The following is a 20,772-nucleotide window of genomic DNA, read 5'->3' as shown; positions in this document are numbered from 1 at the left end:
CATCAAATGACTACAACGCATCCAAAACGCCTCGGCACGACTGATCCTCGACGTACCACGACACGGCCACATCACCCCCCACTTGAGAAACCTGCACTGGCTCCCCGTCAACAAGAGGATATCCTTCAAGCTCCTCATCCACGCACACAAAGCACTCCACAAGACCGGCCCAGCCTACCTCAACAGACGTCCCTCCTTCTACATCCCCAACCGCCAGCTACGCTCCGCCAACCTCTCACTCGCCACAGTCCCGCGCATCTGAAAAACAACCACCGGCGGGAGATCCTTCTCCCACCTCGCCGCCAAGACATGGAACACCCTCCCACTGAGCCTACGACAGACCCAAGACCTGCTGACCTTCAGGAGGATACTCAAGACCTGGCTGTTCGATCAGTAGCGACCCCCACCTCCCCGCACCTTGAGACCCTCGTGGGTTTGTAGTGACTTCTAAAAGAGTGGCTTATAAACACAACGCAAAAATAACCTTCATAAAACGATGTGTTATTACATTGTGAGTTCAGGCATACTAAACTTCACCTTTCCATCTTAAGTCTTTAGGAAGATAGGCTGGAAAACATTTACACAGCCTTCCCATTCTATCCTATGGCCAAGATGGCCTTTCCACAGTGAAAAACGAAATGGAGATTATTTCACTGTCAGGACATGACACACAACTTAGTACATGCCCTACCTTTCACATGCACTGCACCCTGCCCAGGGGGTACCCTAGACCTACCATAGGGGTGTCTGATGTGCTTAGAAAAGGAAGGGTAAGGTCTGGCAAGTGAGTGCACTTGTCAGAACAACATGGCAGTTTAATAAACTACGCGCAGGCACTGCAATGGCAGGCCTGAGTTCCCTTTTTAAGGCTACTTTTGTGGGTGGCACAATTAGTGCTGCAGGCCCACTAGTAGCATTTGCATTACCAGCCCTGGCACACATAGTGCACTTTACTAGGCACTAGCATGGCAAACATACCAATCATGGACAACCAATTACCATTACACTTGCACTTTGACACTGTTTAGCAGTGGCAAAGTGTAAAAAGCATCTAAGTTGGCAAAACAAAATCTATCACAGCACCAACAATAGAGGCGGTAGAGGCAAATAGTCAGGGGTAATCATGCCAAGAATTGCCAGGTCTAACAATCCCTTTATAATAAGAGACTACTTTAGCCATCTTTGGCTTTAATTGAGAGGAGGTTGCTCGACTGGGGCATTAGAGTGCTGCACCCCAGGTGCAAGCCCTTCATGAGACACCAAGGGACATATGCATCAACCCATTTTGCAATCGCAAACCGTGTGATTCGGAAAAATCGTCCATTTGCGATTGCAACATGGCCTTTTCTGATGTATGTAACTTTTGGGCAATTTGCAATTTAGGTAATCGCAATTTTTTTGTGATTCCCTAAATTGCCAATGCAAATAGGGAATCGCAATTTGCGATTCCCTAATGCAGGTGCGAGAAGTCTAATTTAGGAAGCACTAATTACCATCCACTTCAAGTTTATGGTCAAATGTGCAAACTTTGAAAAATTCACAATAATATATTTTTCATAGTGTCATGTGGTGCACACATGTCCTTAGGGCATGTGTGGGCTTTAAATGTGCACACTTGCATTTTTTTCTGAGTGCTTCAGGGGGCCTTAGGCCCCCGGGCAGCCTTGGCTTTGCATTCGCTATTTGCGATTACCAATTTGGTAATCGCAATTAGCGAATGCAATACCATTCATTCCTATGGGCCTGTAGGCCCATAGTAATGAATAGAGTCACATTACCTAATAGCGATTTGCTATTTTTCGAATTTCTATTAGGCAATATTAAGGACTCGCTAATTTTTTTTGCGATTCCTACAGGCATATCATTTTGCGATTCTCAAATAGCGAATCAGTAAAAAGAGCTATTTGTGAATCTCAAAGTGCAGCCTTGATGCATGTGCCCCCAAATGTATTATTTAAAAGTGACAGCTATTTTTCTTTTAATGTTTTCCCAGGGGATTGAGCTGTATTGATCTGTTGTACAGCCTGAGGGTAAGGCAGGTGGGGTAATCCTCTTGATTGGAATTATCAGGGCATAGGGATGAATTTAAGTGTGAATGCAGTGTTCAGTAGGTTTCTTAATGTGACAAGCTTTATACGAGTAGTTCAGGCCTCTCTAACACACACTGTGTTACTGAGCCAGAGGTCACATAGCACAGTCCCTGGTCTCCTTCGGAGCACTGGGTTCACCTGCCCCCAACCAACATTTGCATTGGTCTCATGCTGTTTACTAGTGGGTCAACACTCTCAAAGAAGCGTTGGGGTGAGAGGATTAGAGAATGTGGCCAGTCACTGCATGGCTATATTCTGAAACTCACAGTGATTGATCATGTGTCTGTTTCTTGCGGGTGATGCAATGCTCTTCCCATCGCACACAGCACAAGTGACGGCATTATGCACAAGGGTTATTAGAGGGAGAAGTCTCTTTGTTATCTTGTACTCCCAGCTGCAGAACAAGTGCTTGCAGCTGCTGCTTGAGGAGCAGCCAGGCCTTTTCTATTAGAGCGTAAAGCCTTTTGGGAGCTGACCACACTTTTCAGGCAATAAATGACAGGTAAGGATGAGCACCAAGTTTGTAGAAAACAGGGTGTCTTCAGACACTCCCTCGCACTATTCATTTATGGTGCCTTTTCTAGCTTCAGCATCCGACTAGAAACCATGTGTTAATTTGCAGTTGCCATATTTTTTTAGGTCGAGCCTTGAGCCAGCGCGCAAGCGCTGCTCTGGGGTTGATCTATGGTAGTTGAATACGTGAGGGAAATCCCGCCTACTCCCTCGCCCACTTTTTCATTGGCTTGTGTCTTTGTGCTTTCTAAATGCTGCCTTCTGATTGGTTTATAGGCTGCTAGTCCCTCCTGATGACGGCCATGTCATCATGTATATCCTTCCATGGCAACTGGCAACTTTACTTCGTGTTTCATGAGCAATATTTTCTTCCTGTGCCCCCCCCTCCCGCTGTTCATGCCTTCTCTCCCGCCCCCCCACTCCCGTTGTTTGTGCCTTCTCACATCCCGACCACCCGCCCACCTGCACTCCCGTTTGCAATGCAATAGGTCTTGCGTAAATGCGAGTCCTTTTGCAATGCAAATGCTTGTTTATTCCGTGAGCAGTTTTTACTTGGACTTATTGAAGAGAAAGTAAAGCAATAAACACATTATTCAATGCAGGACCGCATAGTTTCACTAGATGGCGCTAGAAGTTCATAAAGCAGAAGATCAGCGTGTGGGCTGCAGGACGAGGTGAAAGTCGTTGTGGTTTTAAAAAAAGGTAAGTGCTCAACATGCCTTTGTACAGTGTACAGAAACTCATCTGTGTCTGTACAGTAACCCTCAACTTTATAGCACAGATAAGGAATTCTAGTGACCAGAATCAAATAACAATGGGCTGTTTATGCTTCTGCCAAACTTGTGTTAAATTGCACCCTTAGCCCCTTGTGTGCGCACAACGGCTCCTGGCCGTCGTGCATCACGGTGGGCGTGTGCGCACGACGGCCGGGAGCCGTCGTAATCCTGCCCACCGTTTATTTCTCCCGGACAGCGGAGGAAATAAACCCGCACACAAGGGGTTAAAGCAAAGGCCATTTTACCTGTTTCAGTATTCATCACAAAGCTCTTCAATCAGTCATTGTGGTGTATCGCTGTAAACCATTAATTATTTTACCTTCCTGGCCTGTTTGAAGCCCGCTTTTAAAGCACACTGAACATTATTAAAACATTTTTATCAGATAACGCTGATTTATTTATTCTTTGTGTTCATCTGAACTACTGAACAAACATCAAGTCTAGCTAAGTGGTGTTTTATGAAATAGTATTGATATGAGACAAGGCCTCCGCATTCCCCCTCGTATCTCTGTCTGTGAAGCTGTTCGTAGGCAGACTTCCAAGAGCGCTATGTTTGATGTCAGAGCCTCGGGGTGTAGGGGCAGACCGCAGACCACAGAAGCAACAGGAAGACTGGGGCCCGCAGGGTTGGATGTTCGATGAATTAAGGAGATTACCAAATACCAAACCCCTTCTTCGAGTGTGTCAACCTCAAAGAGGGGTGTGTTGGCAGTGCTTTATATGACTCAGTGCTGTAGTATTTGGGCCTTGGGCCCACATACTGGTAAAATGATGGACGCAGACACTGGTATTATGGTTGGATAACTGGCTCAGAGCACGTGCGCTCGGCCCTTTTTATTGCCAGGGTCACCTGAATGGTGACACCTGTGGTGGGTGGGTGTTCAGTGTGTCTTACAACATGCTTGAACATAAGACTGCTGATTGGACGATCACTACATCCCTCCCAAACTTTAATGAAGGTCAAAACAAAGAAGTCCGAACATGTGGTAGAGAATACAAATTGCAAACAAATCAGTGATAACGACTTCCACTTAGTCTCTTTCGCTGCTGGTCAACTGCCGGCGAGGGTATCCTTGCAGCCGGGACCACTCTGTCTCCTTGGTACGATGTCCGGGTGCTCTGTGGATGTGCTCTTTTGGACTTGCACCGTGGAAGTGTGCTTTACAGTCTCTTTCTTCCCGTACTGCAGTCAGTGAGAAGTGTAGATGGAATGATGGTGGATCATTGGTGTGTTAATTTCCACTGTATAGTCCTGGTTGAGGTGTTTTCTCCAACTGGTGGTTGTCTCCAACAGGATTCGCAGTTGCAGGATATCCCTCTCACGGATACCCCTCTCTCGTGGGTGTCCCCTCTCACTGGACGACCCGGAGGCCCTTTGCTGCCAGGCTTCCACTGGACCGGTGGACTGCCGCCTTGTCGCTCCAACCGCGTTGAAGGAGTCGCTACGGGTCCTCTCTCCGTGTCTGAAGCTCCACCTGAAAAGGGTGTTGTTGGCACTTGGTTCTTCGCGCGCTACCTCTGTTCTCCCAGGATCTCCAGAGCTAGCTTCAACAGTCCATCTCTCATTTCGGGACCCGCTGCCACCGGTGTCCCTGAGGCCTCTGCCCCTTGGATATCCACGATCCTATGTCCGTTCCATCCCAGAGGTGGCTGTTACCAACGGACCGGCCTGCTCGCCTCTGTCGTCCCCGGGTGACCTTCGGGTTTGCACATAGATGTGTACTCCCAGTGGTGCTGATGTTTTCCAGGTACTGTGTTCGGATGTCCATGCACCTTCTCACTTTCCTCTTCGGGTGTTCCCCTTCCGGTGTGTGTTGTGTTGATCTGTCACGCACACCTCTTTGCTCTTCTCCTTTCCTCTTCGGGTGTTCCCCTTCTGGTGTGTGTGTGTTGATCTGTCACACACACCTCTTTGCTCTTCTCCTTTCCTCTTCGGGTGTTCCCCTTCTGGTGTGTGTTGTGTTGATCTGTCATGCACACCTCTTTGCTCTTCTCCTCTCCTGCTCTTCTTCCTTCGTCGTGGCGTCGTGCCACTCAGGATGTCTTTCTTTTCCTTTCTTTGCGACGCGATCCGGTCGTCTCGCCTTCTTGCTCGTCCTTACCAGGCTTCTCCATGTAGCGTGCACTTTACACGTTTCCCTCTGGTCTTGTCCCAGCACTAGGACACTTTCTTCTTTTCACTCTGTGACAGGACCGGTCGTCACGACCTTCTTTCTCATTATTACTTCTGATTTCAAAGTGATGTTGTTGGACCTCTCGTCCGTCTCTTCCTGGTCCTCTTCGCGGACCTCTCCTGGGGTCCTCTTCATTGACGTCCCCTCGGTCTTCCTCTTCACTCCCGCTCTGACCTCGACAGGTCAGTGTGCTCTCTGACCTCTTGTAGGTCGGCATCCTCCTTGCGACCATCTGGTGGGTCGGCTTCTTCCTAGCGACAAACTGGCTGGTCGGCTTCTTCCTTGCGACCATCTGGTTGGTCGGCTTCTCCCTTGCGACCAACTGGCTGGTCGGCTTCTTCCTTGTGATCATCTGGCTGGTCGGCGTCTTCCTTGCAACCATCGGGTTGGTCGGCTTCTCCCTTGCGACCATCTGGTTGGTCGGCTCCATCCTCCTTGCGACCGTCTGACAGGTCGGCTTCTCCCTTGCGACCAACTGGCTAGTCGGCTTCTTCCTTGCGACCATCTGGTTGGTCGGCTTCTCCCTTGCGACCAACTGGCTGGTCGGCTTCTTCCTTGCAACCATCTGGCTGGTCGGCATCTTCCTTGCAACCATCTGGTTGGTTGGCTTCTCCCTTATGACCACCTGGTTGGTTGGCTTTTTCCTCCTTGCGACCAACTGGCTGGTCGGCTCCTTCCCTCCAGCGGGTCTTCGTGAATCTGGTGGTCCGCGCACCCACTTCTCCTTCTCTCCACAGTCGCATTGCTTCAGCGCGCTTCTGACTGCGACCTTCATTCGCTTTTGAGACTTGCAGCTTTGGGCTGTTGTCTTGGCTTCTGCCCAGTGTCCGTGTCCAGTGCTTCACTGTCCTCCGTACTGCTGCTGTGACCATCTCTCGCCAGTGGGCGTCACACCGCATACCTTCAAGCACGTCTCAATGTCCTCTACTTCCAATGTTCCTTGCTTGCCAGTGTCCTGCACACTCCTCGCTGGGGTGGATGCAGTATTGCTTTCAGGGTTCCTTTGCTGCGTTGGGGTATCTGGCTCACTGTCAAGAATTCCTGTCATGCGAGGGGAGGAAAACGGTAACCAGCGAAAACGGACTACATCTCCCAGGATGCTTAGCGGTTGAGAGGTTATGTAAACAGGAGAGCTGTTACATAACTCAAGGAAAACACGCCCTTATGTAAACAGGAGAGCTGTTACATAACTCAAGGAAAACACGCCCTTATGTAAACAGGAGAGCTGTTACATAACTCAAGGAAAACACGCCCTTATGTAAACAGGAGAGCTGTTACATAACTCAAGGAAAACACGCCCTATAAAGGGAGGAACCGGGAGGTACAACGCTGTCGGATATTGTGTTTACACCGACGTACCTGCTTAGTGAAGAGCAGTGTTCCGGAGTGGTGCTCCAGTAAGGCAAGAACGGAGGTAGGTCGAGTCGTTACTCCCTGGGCCGTGTCTTGCCCCATCGTCACCTGTGAAGGACCCGGAAGCTCTACCGGATAACCATTGAGCTTCGCTTTTTGACTCGGCTGAGTCAAAGCGCAGTGGCGCTTTTGCTGGTTGGAGTCATAACTCCCAGCCCGACCAGAGCTACAGGGACTGCCAGCTGTAACGCACACCAGGAGGTGTTTGCCGCGTTACAGACTCGGAAGTCCACGGGATCGATCGAGCGGCTGCTCTCGGTTCAGTCTTCTTTGCTTGTGACTGGGGTATCGGTGACGCATCACCAGGAGGTGACTCCGCGTCCCGGTGCAGTCTGAGGAAGAGGTTGAGCGGCTGCTCCCTTCAGGTAGAGACCCCGGCTGGGTGTTTCCCTGACTCCTCGATTCTCCCCAACACTCTTCGTGCCCCTCACAGCCTACCGATTGGCATTGTCGGCCATTTCATTTCTGCCCTCTGTTGGCATACGCCGGGATCGGCGTATATGCAGAGGACGGTTAGGACCATCCGTGCTGTGGGCTGGTAACGTACTTAGCCTGGAGGATTCCAGTGACTATAACCTTTGTTTATTCCTTGTATTATTTTTGTCTTCATTAAAATAACTAAACCTTCACAAGTGGTTGCGTTCTCATTATCGTGTCTGTTAAACGATCCTGAGACGTTCAGGGCGTTACAAAATATCCGACCTTAATAACACTAACTGTCTCCCGGTCGATAACAGACATGGCAACACTTGATGATGTGCTGGCTGCTTTAGCGACCGTGCAAATTGAATTGGCTGCCTCCAGGCAAGAAACAGCCGATGTAAAAGCCAGACTGGATGCTATCCAATTGGACCCGCTCACGCCCAGCACCTCCCTCACGAACCAGACCCCTGCGGTAGTAGTGGAAATGCCGGTAGCCGTCCCCTTGGCAACACCAGAGAGGTACAGTGGGGATCCTAACACAGTGCAGGTATTCCTCACACAAGTGGCGCTACATTTATCGTGCAAACCAAGGGCGTTCCCCACGAGTCAGGCTCGTGTGGCTTTCCTTATATCCTATTTGGCTGGAAACGCGGCACAATGGGCCGTACCTCTGGTGAGCAGGGACGACCCCATCTTATGTGATTGGGGTGCTTTTCGCGAGGAATTCCTGAAGGTCTTCGACAGAAGGGCTGACTCATACACGGCGGACCGTGAAATGCTTGAGTTGAGACAGGGATCCAACGACCTGGTGCAGTATCTCAACGCGTTCCGAAGGCTGGTTGCGGAAACCAAGTGGCCTGTTGCTAAACAGACGGCGCTCTTCCATCACGGGCTGTGCGATGAGCTCAAGGACGCCGTGGCTCATATTGACCCACAACCCAAGACATGTGAGGGCCTTATCAACCTGGTATTACGGCTGGAACATAGGCTAAGTGAAAGAAAGGGGGATCATGGGAGAAAAGGAAAATCCCTTCCATCCTATGTGACAGTGGGAAGTCCTGAAACTGCCACCGCATCCAAGGGAGAACCCATGGACATCGGCGCAATACGAGCGAGCCTCACAGCCACGGAGAAAGAGTCACGCCGTAAACAAGGATTGTGCCTATATTGTGGCAAAAAAGGCCACTACGTACGTGAATGCCCTGCCAAACCGAAGACGTCACGTTATCGGGCCAACCGGTCGGTAACAGCCGTGGTGGACGTACCGGCGGAAAACTAGAGGACTCCCAGACCAAAGAAGGGGCATCTCGGAGTCACTCATCCATCCCTTCACTTTCCAACTCGGTCACTAAGGGACAACGACACCTGTTTCTCACGGTGCACGTGGGAGTGCATGACCAGTGGATACCTGTTGTGGCCATGGTGGATTCAGGGGCCACTGGCATGTTTATGGACCACAACGAGGCATGCAGGCTAGGGCTAGTGCTTCTTCCCAAAGCTGTTCCCGAAGACGTCTATGCTGTAGACGGAAGGCGATTGGTGACGGGGCCCATCGGGCAGCACACGGGGGTCCTTCCGATGAGATGTGGGAGGAACCATTTGGAACAAATCGATTTTAACATCATCCGAGCGCCCCAATATGGCGTCATATTGGGATTGCCGTGGCTACAGAAACACAACCCCTCTGTGGATTGGCCAACACATCGCATCGAACTGACGTCACCGTATTGCATCCTGCATTGTGGAATAAGAACGGAATCCCTTGACGCAGATGAGAGCGGGAGTCAGACGGTGGCTACAGCGGCAGAAAAAGATGTGGCTCTCCCCCAGGCTTATCACAGTTTTGAGGATGTATTTGATGAGGTGAAGGCGGAAGTGCTACCACCACATAGACAGTTTGACTGCCAGATCGACCTGGTGCCAGGGGCCAGCGTTCCCAGCGGCAGGCTGTATGCCCTGACGGAGCCTGAAAACGTGCATCTCCGGGGGTACCTGGATAAACTCCTCAAGCTAGGATTCATCCGCCCGTCCAAGTCTCCGGCCGCCTCGCCACTCTTCTTCATCCCGAAGGCTAATGGGGAGCTGAGAGCCTGTGTGGACTTTAGGGCATTGAATGCGATAACCGTAAAGAATCGGTACCCCTTGCCTCTCATCAGTGTACTTCTGGAACAGGTCAAGAAAGCTCGTATCTACACCAAGTTGGATTTGAAAGGGGCATACCATCTGGTGCGCATGAGGGACGGAGACGAGTGGAAGACCGCCTTTAAGACCAGGTTCGGCCTTTTTGAGTACCTCGTCATGCCGTTCGGTCTGTGCAACGCCCCGGCAGCCTTTCAGTACTTTTTTAATGAGGTATTCAGAGAGGAGTTGGATATCTACGTGGTCGTATATATCGACGACATCCTCATCTATTCGTCCAGTGTGGAGGAGCACGTACACCACGTCAAAGCTGTGCTCCAAAAGCTGAGGGAAAACATGCTGTTTTGTAAACTCAGCAAGTGTGACTTCCACGTCACAATCGTGGAATTCCTCGGAGTGATGCTGAGTCCAGAGGGACAGGAGATGGCAGAACGAAAGATCAAGGCGGTGAAAGAATGGCCGGTGCCCCAAAGCGTGAAGGACGTCCAAAGTTTCATTGGCTTCGCCAACTTTTACAGGCGGTTTATAGATGGATTTTCAGGATTGGTGGCCCCAATCACACAGCTACTGAGGAAGTCCAAGGAGTTTGTCTGGTCCCCTGAAGCGAACACAGCCTTTGAGGCCCTGAAAAGCGCCTTTGGTAAGGCGCCGGTGTTGGCTCACCCCGATCCGGATCTCCCCTACGTGGTGGAAGCGGACGCATCGGATGTGGCGCTGGGGGCTATCTTGTCCCAACGCAACCACGACACAGGGGTGCTTCATCCCGTTGCGTACATGTCCCGCAAACTCAACGACGCCGAACGCAACTACCATATTGCGGAGAAGGAGCTTCTCGCAATCAAGGACGCCTTCACCGAATGGAGGCATTGGTTGATGGGGGCAAGACATGTGGTATCGGTGTACACGGACCATCGGAACCTACAGTTCATGACGGCCACAAGACACCTTTCTCCCAGACAGCTGCGGTGGATGATCTTCTTTGCGGGGTTCAACTTCCGCATCACATATCGGCCGGGGACGGAAAACCGGAAGGCGGACGCCCTGTCCCGTCAATCTGCAGTTAAGGAACCATTGCCTGCGACCGAGCATTCCATCATTTCCCCGAGGATGGTATTGGGGGTTATCCAACCGGATACTTTCCTGAGGGGAATAAAGAGAGGGATCAGGTCATTCGCATGGCGGAGGTGGCTCCTCAGTCACAGAGAATGGCAGCTGAAGGACGGGATACCCCTGAAGGGCAGGTGCCTATTGATACCCACGCCTAGGCTAAGGAAACAAGCATTCATCTGGTGCCATGACTCTCCATGCGCAGGTCATTTGGGCTTTGAAAAAACGGTGGCTAGCATGGGACGGCATTTCTGGTGGCCAACCATGAGAGTGGATGTCAGGAGGTGGGGACAGGAGTGTCCTACGTGTGCTACCATGAAGGCCGACCATGGCCGAACCCAAGGGCTCTTACATCCACTTCCGACCCCGGATAGACCATGGGATAGCATATCACTGGACTTCGTGGTGGGCCTACCGGTAGACCAGGGGATGACGGCAATACTGGTGGTGGTGGATTACTTGACGAAAATGGGGCACTTCATCCCCTGCAAGAGAGTCCCTACGGCCGGGGAATTGGCGTCACTACTCCTAAAGAATGTGGTACGACTGCATGGATTACCTGGGGTGATCGTGTCGGACCGGGGGTCGCAGTTTACTGCGCAATTCTGGAAGACTTGGTGCACTGCGCTGCATGTTAAGACCGCCCTGTCCACCAGCTACCACCCTCAAACGGACGGCCAAACCGAGCGCCTGAACCAAACACTCAAACAGTATCTGCGATGTTTTGTGGGCCAGGGCAGGGAAGAATGGGTCGACTTGCTATGGGTTGCAGAGATAGCCTATAACAACGCCACTCACAGCTCCACACAGTCATCTCCGTTCTATAGCAACTATGGCCAACATCCCAGGTTCTTGCCATTTCTACATCCGTTCAGAGAGGACAGGATTCCCGCCACAGCGGACAGGGTGGCACACATAAAAGACACGTTGATGCGCTCAAGGGCTGTCCTAATAGAGGCCAAGAGAAGATACAAGGCTGCGGCAGACAGGAAGAGAAGGCCCGGGCCACTGTACCACACTGGAGACTACGTCTGGATATCCACAAGAAACATGAGGTTTCGAAAGAACAGTGTGTTCCATCCCAAGTACATGGGCCCCTATCGAATTACCAAGTGTATGGGTCCCGTGAACGTGAAGGTGTGCTTGCCCCAGTCATTGCGGATACACCCTGTCTTTCATGTATCATTGCTCAAACCAGCACCCTCCAAGCCGTCTGGGACACCTAGGCCGGTATGCGTGGAGTCGGAGGTGGAGTATGAAGTGTCGGGCATACGGGCGTCCAAATGGCGCAGGGGGAAGCTGTGGTACCTGGTTGCGTGGAAAGGCTATGGCCCGGAGGAGCAGTCATGGGAACCGGCTGAAGGGGTTCATGCTCCGCGCTTGGTCTCCTTGTTCCATCGGCGTTTTCCTGCCAGCGCTGGACCCGTGGGGAGCCGCTGAGAGGGAGGATGTACTGTCAAGAATTCCTGTCATGCGAGGGGAGGAAAACGGTAACCAGCGAAAACGGACTACATCTCCCAGGATGCTTAGCGGTTGAGAGGTTATGTAAACAGGAGAGCTGTTACATAACTCAAGGAAAACACGCCCTTATGTAAACAGGAGAGCTGTTACATAACTCAAGGAAAACACGCCCTTATGTAAACAGGAGAGCTGTTACATAACTCAAGGAAAACACGCCCTTATGTAAACAGGAGAGCTGTTACATAACTCAAGGAAAACACGCCCTATAAAGGGAGGAACCGGGAGGTACAACGCTGTCGGATATTGTGTTTACACCGACGTACCTGCTTAGTGAAGAGCAGTGTTCCGGAGTGGTGCTCCAGTAAGGCAAGAACGGAGGTAGGTCGAGTCGTTACTCCCTGGGCCGTGTCTTGCCCCATCGTCACCTGTGAAGGACCCGGAAGCTCTACCGGATAACCATTGAGCTTCGCTTTTTGACTCGGCTGAGTCAAAGCGCAGTGGCGCTTTTGCTGGTTGGAGTCGTAACTCCCAGCCCGACCAGAGCTACAGGGACTGCCAGCTGTAACGCACACCAGGAGGTGTTTGCCGCGTTACAGACTCGGAAGTCCACGGGATCGATCGAGCGGCTGCTCTCGGTTCAGTCTTCTTTGCTTGTGATTGGGGTATCGGTGACGCATCACCAGGAGGTGACTCCGCGTCCCGGTGCAGTCTGAGGAAGAGGTTGAGCGGCTGCTCCCTTCAGGTAGAGACCCCGGCTGGGTGTTTCCCTGACTCCTCGATTCTCCCCAACACTCTTCGTGCCCCTCACAGCCTACCGATTGGCATTGTCGGCCATTTCATTTCTGCCCTCTGTTGGCATACGCCGGGATCGGCGTATATGCAGAGGACGGTTAGGACCATCCGTGCTGTGGGCTGGTAACGTACTTAGCCTGGAGGATTCCAGTGACTATAACCTTTGTTTATTCCTTGTATTATTTTTGCCTTCATTAAAATAACTAAACCTTCACAAGTGGTTGCGTTCTCATTATCGTGTCTGTTAAACGATCCTGAGACGTTCAGGGCGTTACACTCTCTCGCTCTTAACCTTGAAACTGGTGCAGTATTCAGGCAGTCTTTCTGGGCATCATCCTTTTGTAATGACTTATGCCCGGGTAATCTTCGTTATTTTTACTGACAAAACTGTTTCTTTTGTGTATTTCCCTGGTTGGGCATCATCTGTGTGCCCCTAGTGAATCTTTGCTGTGTCTCCAGTTCTTTTGAACATTATTTCTATCGCGGGTGCGGTACTGCTAAATGGCCACTCAGTGGCAGTGTTGCATTCTTTTTCCACAGCCTCGGCAGCTTTGTGCATGCTGCGGTCTTCGTGCTGTATCTCCCTCGCTGGTTTCTGTTACCCTTGTGTGGATGGCTGCCTGGGCTGGGATTATCTCCGCTGTCCTCGGATCACTTTTAGCAGCTCTAGACATGTTGCAGGCCAGGCTCCTGCTGCTTCCCTGCAGACCTTCCCTAAAGCTATATTAGAAGTGAGCTTCGTGCTGGCTCCGTGGACGAGTCTCTGAGTAACCGCCTTCTTCCTGTGGGCGAAGCACTCCTGCATGCACACCACTGGATGCTCCCTCGCCCCCCAGCCTCTTCTCCTCCCACTCGCCCGGTAAGTTTATCTTTATTTATCTCATTTTTTTCTCTTTTTTGGGACGCTGTGGGTCGAGCTGTGCAGGAAGGGAGGGTGAAACACGCAGGGTACCAGGCTTGCTATCTTTGTAGGCCGTTTCTCTCGCGCTCGATTCCTGTGGGGTGGGGGCACAAACTCCGAAGGCTGCTCTTAGACCATGCACCTCCGCTAGCAGTGCCGCTGCCTACGGCCGCCTCCCGCCTCTTTTCTCACCCGCTGTCAGCCTCTCTGCACACACGCTGCGTGGAGCAGGCTGGCTTCAGGTGAACGCCGGCCGCTCTGCATGGCCACAGGCGGCCCCTGTGTACTTTACCTGCCTCACCCCGGGCTGCGCGGGGGGATACTGGCACTATTCCGCTCAGCCATGTCTTGGGGCGGCACGCTTGCTTTCATCGGGTCCCCCCAACCCGCGGCAGCTTCAATCGGTCCGCATGCTGCGCGGAGTGGGGGTCAGAGCTACAGCCTGGGCATACAGTGGCCTTAACGGTCAGCGGTCATTCTTTTTTGCCACCTCTCAGCTGGCTCACTTCCCCACGGGGGCTGTAATCACCGCCAGTGGCTATCTCTCTCCCTGCACCCGCGCAGGCTCACCTCATGCCCCGCGGCCTTTACATTGTTCATATGCGTGGTGGACTCCTGCTCGACTCTTCCACTCCTCTGGGCTCTCCACATGCCCGCAGACAGCACTTCGACACGGGGTAGGCGCATGTGGTGTCGATGTCCTGCAGCCACTTCAGGAGCGGGGTGGGCTCCCGACCTCCTGACCTTTGCCCCGGGGCACTTCACACGCCCCGCGGGCCTCTTCCCCTGCCATTGTAATCTGCGGCTCTTCTGTCGCGGGGTGGGCACCCGCTCGGCTTTCTTCACACCCCCAGGGCTCTTTTGCACGCCCCCAGACAGTGCGGCACTTCCGGCGCTTGGTCATTGGGGGGGTGTAGTCAGTAGTAGGCACTACGGGGTTGGGGTGGGCACCCGACTTCCTCGCCTTCACCCCGGGGCACGTTGCATGCCCCGCGGGTCTTCGTGGCGGTGCAGGGTGGGCTCCTGGTCACCGTCTAGACGCCTGGGCTCTTCACATGCCCCGCAGCCGATTAGCCATCGCTGATTCACATGGGGGGGTGCCCCTCGCACGGGCAGCTCTCCTCCTCACCACCTTCCAAAAGGAGGCTGCATACGCGGGATTCGGCCGCTCGTCGCCAACGTAGTATTTGGACCTTAGGCCCACATGCTGGTAAAATGATGGACGCAGACACTGGTATTATGGTTGGATAACCGGCCCAGAGCACGTGCGCTCGGCCCCTTTTATTGCCAGGGTCACCTGACTGGTGACACCTGTGGTGGGTGGGTGTTCAGTGTGTCTTACAACATGCTGGAACACTAGACTGCTGATCGGACGATCACTACAGGTGCCAAGGTATTATTTTGAGAGGGAGATTACCTGCAGTTCTCAGAAGAAGTGCAATTGTTTTAATTGGAAAGTACTGGCACTTTACAGAAGCAAGTAGGTACTCTGGTAAAGGTTACTCTCACTTCTATTCTTCCATTTTAAACACTGGTTGAGAGGCATGAGTATGTAAAGATCATTACACATTTGCAGTGTGTATCAACATACAATAGAGAGGGCAACTTCCCACTATGGTGTTACAGGACATCTTGGGCACCTAGAGAGACTTTCTGAGCACAAAGCCTCTCTGCCAGCACTGAGCCCTCAGACATGTCATTGGAAGTGGTGATTATTGTAGAGGGGGGCCACCCAGTCTCGGATTGGCAAAGCGGGCAATCTGACATTGCCCTTCCTTCCATGGAACTTCCTCGGAGCCTTGGATTCCCTCCTTCCTCTGCTCGTCCGCAATGCAGGACTATATCTTATATATGCAGCCTGCAGTGCACCATGGACATGGATTTTTTTCTGGAAACGGCAGCCACAGTAAAGTAATTAGACTTTGCTTCCTTTCCTTTAAAAGCACAAGGATAGCAAGGGATTTACATGTATGACTGTTGGAAGAAAACAAAGTGAGGGATGTTACAATTAAGGCGTCAACAAGATGCTTGGTTGAAATTGAAACTTTTGACTTCTGGTGTGGTGTGGGAAGCTGGCTTTGCACCGTCCATCTTTGTTGAATGCTGAAATTCATAAACTTTAATCTGGTTTTGAAACCGTGTTGTGTTAGGAAGGCAGCCAATGCTTACTGCATCTGAGACCACATGCTGTGAACACACTTTTATTTACGCTGTTGTTCTAAAAACATTATATGCTGGTCATGAACTCATGTAACCCGTTCACCCTAAGGTAAGCAGCAAAAAGTATGCATAACGATTAGCATCATTGAACACATGTCTGAGTTTTAACTGCATGGCATCTTGAGTTTTTCCTAATTCATGCTAGAACACAGTATATTGTGGATAATAGTTAAATCTTTTACTTGATATGAGAACATGCTCTCTATTTCTATGGAAAAGTGCCTTTTGTGCGCATTAGACTGTCACTAACTGTCCCTACCTATACACGTATGTGTATATATTGCATATTATTAAATTCTCTGCCCTTTGGACATAACAAATAAGCCAGCATGTGAAACGGTTGTTCCATATAATAATGCTGTCTAGTGGTGAGCCAACACTTAACATAGTTTATTAGTTCAAAGGGAAGCAAGCACCTTCTCTACTGTAAGCACATGCCGAATGTCTCCAGAGAACCCCAACGGACTGGTTGTATGTTGTAACAACGAGTTCCTCAACAACGACTCCCTTAACCATGCAGTCTGTACTATGACCGCGTCTCAACAACGATTTTTTTTACCACACATTCTTCTACCACAAATTTTCGTGATAAAGGAATGCATTTTAAACCACCCCCTAAAATCTATTCCAAACCCCTCCCACTCCCTAAAATCTATCCTGTAACCCCCACCTCCCACCCCTAAAAACTTACACAACCCCCCAACCTCCTAATAACTAACACTAACCTCTCCCACCTCCTAAAAACTATTTCAGCCGCCCACCCCCTAAAATGAATACAACCCCCCACTCTCTTAAAACTAACTGCAACCCCTCTCACGCCCTAAAAACCTACACAAACCCATCCCACCCCATAAAACAATCACAAACCCCCACCCCTAAAACTATTTCGAACCCCTCCCACCCACTTAAAATAAACTCAAACCCCTCCCACCCCCTAAAAACGAACCAAACCACTCTCACCCCCTAAAAACGATCTCAACCTCCCCCAACCCCTAAAAACAAATAGGAAACCCCCACTCCCTAAAAAACAAACACAAATCCACCCACCCCTTAATATCTACACCAAAGCCCTCCCTTCCCCAAAAAACTAACAGCCAACCCCCCTCCCCACCCCAGAACCCCTCTTACCTCTCCTGTTCCTCCGACGCTCCTCTGGACTGCCCATCGCAAATACTATACCGTCTTTCAGGCTAAGTCGTTGTTCGTGCAAGTCATTGTTCAGCTTGCATGACTCCGAAACTCGTTGTTCCGGAGTCGTCGTTAAGGATGTTCCACCAACGGACTACAATAAAACGCATTGAAGGGTCGTCATCCATGAACAGATCTCTACTGGTCTGGTGCTTCGGAGACAGCCTGAACTGCATATAGCTAGGTTCAAGCTCTGCTCAAATAATTGGGCTTTTGTAAATTCAGTGACAAGTTTACAGTGGAAGGTGTGTTCAATCTGTCATCCTATTATTTCGAACATAACTTTCCCCTAACGCTGAATCTTCAGGCTGTTCCATACTCCACTGATGCAGTCGCACACCAAATGTTATAGTGCTGTTGCCTTGCATCATGGGACTTGTCTTTCTGTCTGTGCATTAAAAAACCTCGAAAAATGTCCATAAATGTTTAGTGAAGCAGCATGTATTCCTGAACCAGACTGCATGACCTAGTGTGTAGTAATTGTACAGCTCTCCAATCCACTGCGGCACCCCATAGGTCTCCCAATGACGCCACTGTTAAATGCGTCGGCTGATAGCTCCCAATAGTTTTCATGCAGTGTGACACAGTGCTCCATTCAGAAGTGCAGTTCTTTTTGCCCCAGCTGCTTCCGGGCACATGACTCAGCATCAGTGCAGCATCACTTCAGCAAAGCACCAACTCAGCATCACTCAGCACCACCTGAGCACCAGAGCAGCACCACCACTACAGCATCACTCGGCACCACCTAAGTATGACTCAGCATCTCCTTTGCACCAGCACTAGCCAATTTCTCTGGCTTAAAGATTTATAAGGTCCCAAAGGACAAACCTTTGACTATGCCAATGCTTGTTTGTATTGTGCTTGCTGCCTTTTATTGACCATAGAATGTACACTGCCTGATGGTGTTCTGCTCACCTCTTCAACATAGTTATATCCGGACAGATCCAGGAGAAGATGCCGCTAATTTGTTTTTGCTTGTGAGCGGTAGGAATAACATGTGACTATCATATAACACTGATCTCTAGCCTCTGAAAATTATTATGCTGGGTATTTGCGTGTGTGATATGCAAGCAGCACACATGTCTGCAGCAGTGTATTTACCACTGTGCTGTCTCATTCTCTGAGTACAGCCAGTGCCACTCTCTCTACTCTACCAGTGGAATTGCGTTTATTTATAGATGAGTGTTAGAAATGGGGGGTCTCTAGTTGGCAATGGTATGCACCTTTGTCCAAATAGGGACCCTTGCTTCTAGTCAGGGAAAGGGGGAAACACTCCTGATTAACCCCTGCTCACCCCCTTGGTAGCTTGGCACAAGCAGAGAGGCTTATCTTAGAGTTAGTGTGTAAAGCATTTGTGAACACATGCAGTAATACAGTAAAAACAATACAAATGGACGCCACACCAGTTTGGAAAAATAAGTAATCTTTACTAGACTTAACACAAGACCAAACAACAATAATCCACAAGATAATATCAAGAATATGACTTTTAATTGTAGAAATAGCTTAGTGTAATGTAGATGGTAAAAGCAACACTTTACTCTCAAAGTCCCTAGGATGCGTCACGCAATACAAACAAAAGGGTCGCAGGGAAGGTGATGTGTCGGTTTCTTGCTTCGGGGGAGGTTATGCTTCCTTACTGCAGCGCAGGGGAGGTGACGCATCGGTTCCTTACCAGAGAAGAGGTGATGTATCGGTTTCTTACTGTGTTCCGGTTACTATGCAAAAAGATGGCGCCTCGATACGATGTGACGATCCGGTGCGATACGACAAAATGGCGTCTTTGATGCGATGCGACAACGTGGATGCGATGCATGCATGCCCGACTGCTGAGTGGCGAAATTGATGAACATTGGAGCCGCGACAAGCCCTGCGACACGCTTCTCCGGTTAAGTGACGTCAACCTCTGCGGCGGTGGCACGCTTCCCCGGTGATGCAACACGCTTCCTCGGCGATGTGACTGCTAACAGCTGCGGCGGCGACCCGCTTCTTCCTCGTTGCGTTGCACTTCCAGTTCCCACTGACACGCAGTCTCCAGAGGGCCCAAAACAACAGCACGCACCTCACTGCAGGTAGAATTCCCAGCAAGGAAATTCAGGGGGAGCTAGTGGTGAAGTCTTTCAGAATAGGAGGCAAGCTCAGCTTCAAGCCCTTGGATATCTTCCTCAGGATAGTAAAAGTTCACACAAAGTTCCTTTTCTCCTTTCTTTGGCAATAAAGTAACCACTGCAGGCCAACCCCAAACAGCAAACAGCTCAGGGGCAGTAATCTTCCTTCAGCTTCTCCAGTCCTTCTCCTTGGCAAAGGGTACGTCTTGATTCCCAGAAGTGATCTAAAGTTCTGGGGTCTGGGCCCCAATATTTATACTGCAAAATCCTTTGTTCTCTGAAGGCAGAGAGTGTCTGTGCCCAGCCAAAACCAGTTCTGTCCTCCCTGATGCAGCTTCCTGGCTGGAGGTGGCGACAGCATTGTTGAAAGCAGACCTGGCCCAGGTAGCTGAAAGGACCCCCTTCCCCAGCACCCGGACCCTCGGCTGGCTGGCAGGATGGGGGGCTCCTGCACCCTGGGACCCAGGAACGGAGCACAAGCCCCGGGCCCGGTCACAGCTTCCGAACCCTAGCCAGGCTGGGGAGAGCCTCCCTGGGCCCTGGTGGAGTCCCGTCCCCAGTGCCCGGATCCTCGGCTGGCTTGCAGGACGGGGGGCTCCCATATCTCTGAGCCCGCCAGACAGAGCACGAGCCCTGGGCCAGGTCCCAGCTTCCAAACCCTAGCCAGGCCGGGGAGAGCCTCCCAACACCCCGGTGGACCCCCTTTCCCAGCGCCTGGAACCTTGGCTGGTTTGCAGGACGGGGGGCTCCCGCACCCCGAGGCCCGCTGGATGGAGCACGAGCCCCGAGCCTTGTTCCAGCTTCCGAAACCTAGCCAGGCTGGGGAGAGCCTCCCCGAGCCCTGGTTGACCCCCGTCCCCTGTGCCCGGACCCTCGGTTGGCTTGCAGGACGGGGGGGCTCCACACCCTGGGACGGAGCATGAACCCTTGTCCCGGTCACAGCTTCTGAACCCTAGCTAGGCCGGGGAGAGCTTTCCCGGTCCCTGGTGGACCCCCTTCCCCAGCACCCGGACCCTTGGCTGGCTTGCATGACGGGGGGGCACCAGCACCCCGGGGCCTGCCGGACGGAGCACGAGCCCCAGGTCTGGTCCCAGCTTCCGAAACCTAGCAAGGCTGGGGAGAGCCTCTCCGGGCCCCGGTGAATCCCAGGACCCTTGGCTGGCTTGCAGGACAGGGGGCTCCCACACCCTGGGACGAAGCACGAGCCCTAGCCCCAGTGACAGGTTCCAAACCCTAGCCAGGCCAGGGAGAGCCTCCCCGATCCCCTGTTGACCCCCGTCCCCTGTGCCCGGACCCTCGGCTGGCTTGCAGGATGGGGGGGCTCCACACCCTGGGAACCTGGGACAGAGCACGAGCCCCAGGCCTGGTCACAGCTTCTGAACCCTAGCTAGGCCGGGGAGAACCTCCCTAGGCCCTGGTGGAACCCCATACCCAGTGCCCGGACACTCGGCTGGCTTGCAGGACAGA

The 20,772-nt window shown here is 51.7% G+C and overlaps 1 protein-coding gene across 1 annotated transcript in view; it reads left to right on the top strand.

The window, feature by feature from the left end:
* The first annotated feature begins 13,469 nt into the window (after window positions 1-13,469).
* LOC146809656 (sulfotransferase 2B1-like) overlaps window positions 13,470-20,772 on the top strand; it is a 710,434-nt gene continuing 703,131 nt past the window's right edge. Inside the window, exon 1 of the mRNA XM_085616511.1 lies at window positions 13,470-13,747. Within this exon, the coding sequence (XP_085472637.1) occupies window positions 13,692-13,747 (56 nt within the window). The 5' untranslated portion in view covers window positions 13,470-13,691. The remainder of the gene's footprint in view (window positions 13,748-20,772) is intronic.

Source organism: Triturus cristatus, chromosome 7 (assembly GCF_964204655.1).
Source record: "Triturus cristatus chromosome 7, aTriCri1.1, whole genome shotgun sequence".
Lineage (NCBI taxonomy): Eukaryota > Metazoa > Chordata > Amphibia > Caudata > Salamandridae > Triturus > Triturus cristatus.
Note: the sequence above shows the minus strand (reverse complement) of the source record. Positions and strands in the feature narration are given on the sequence as shown.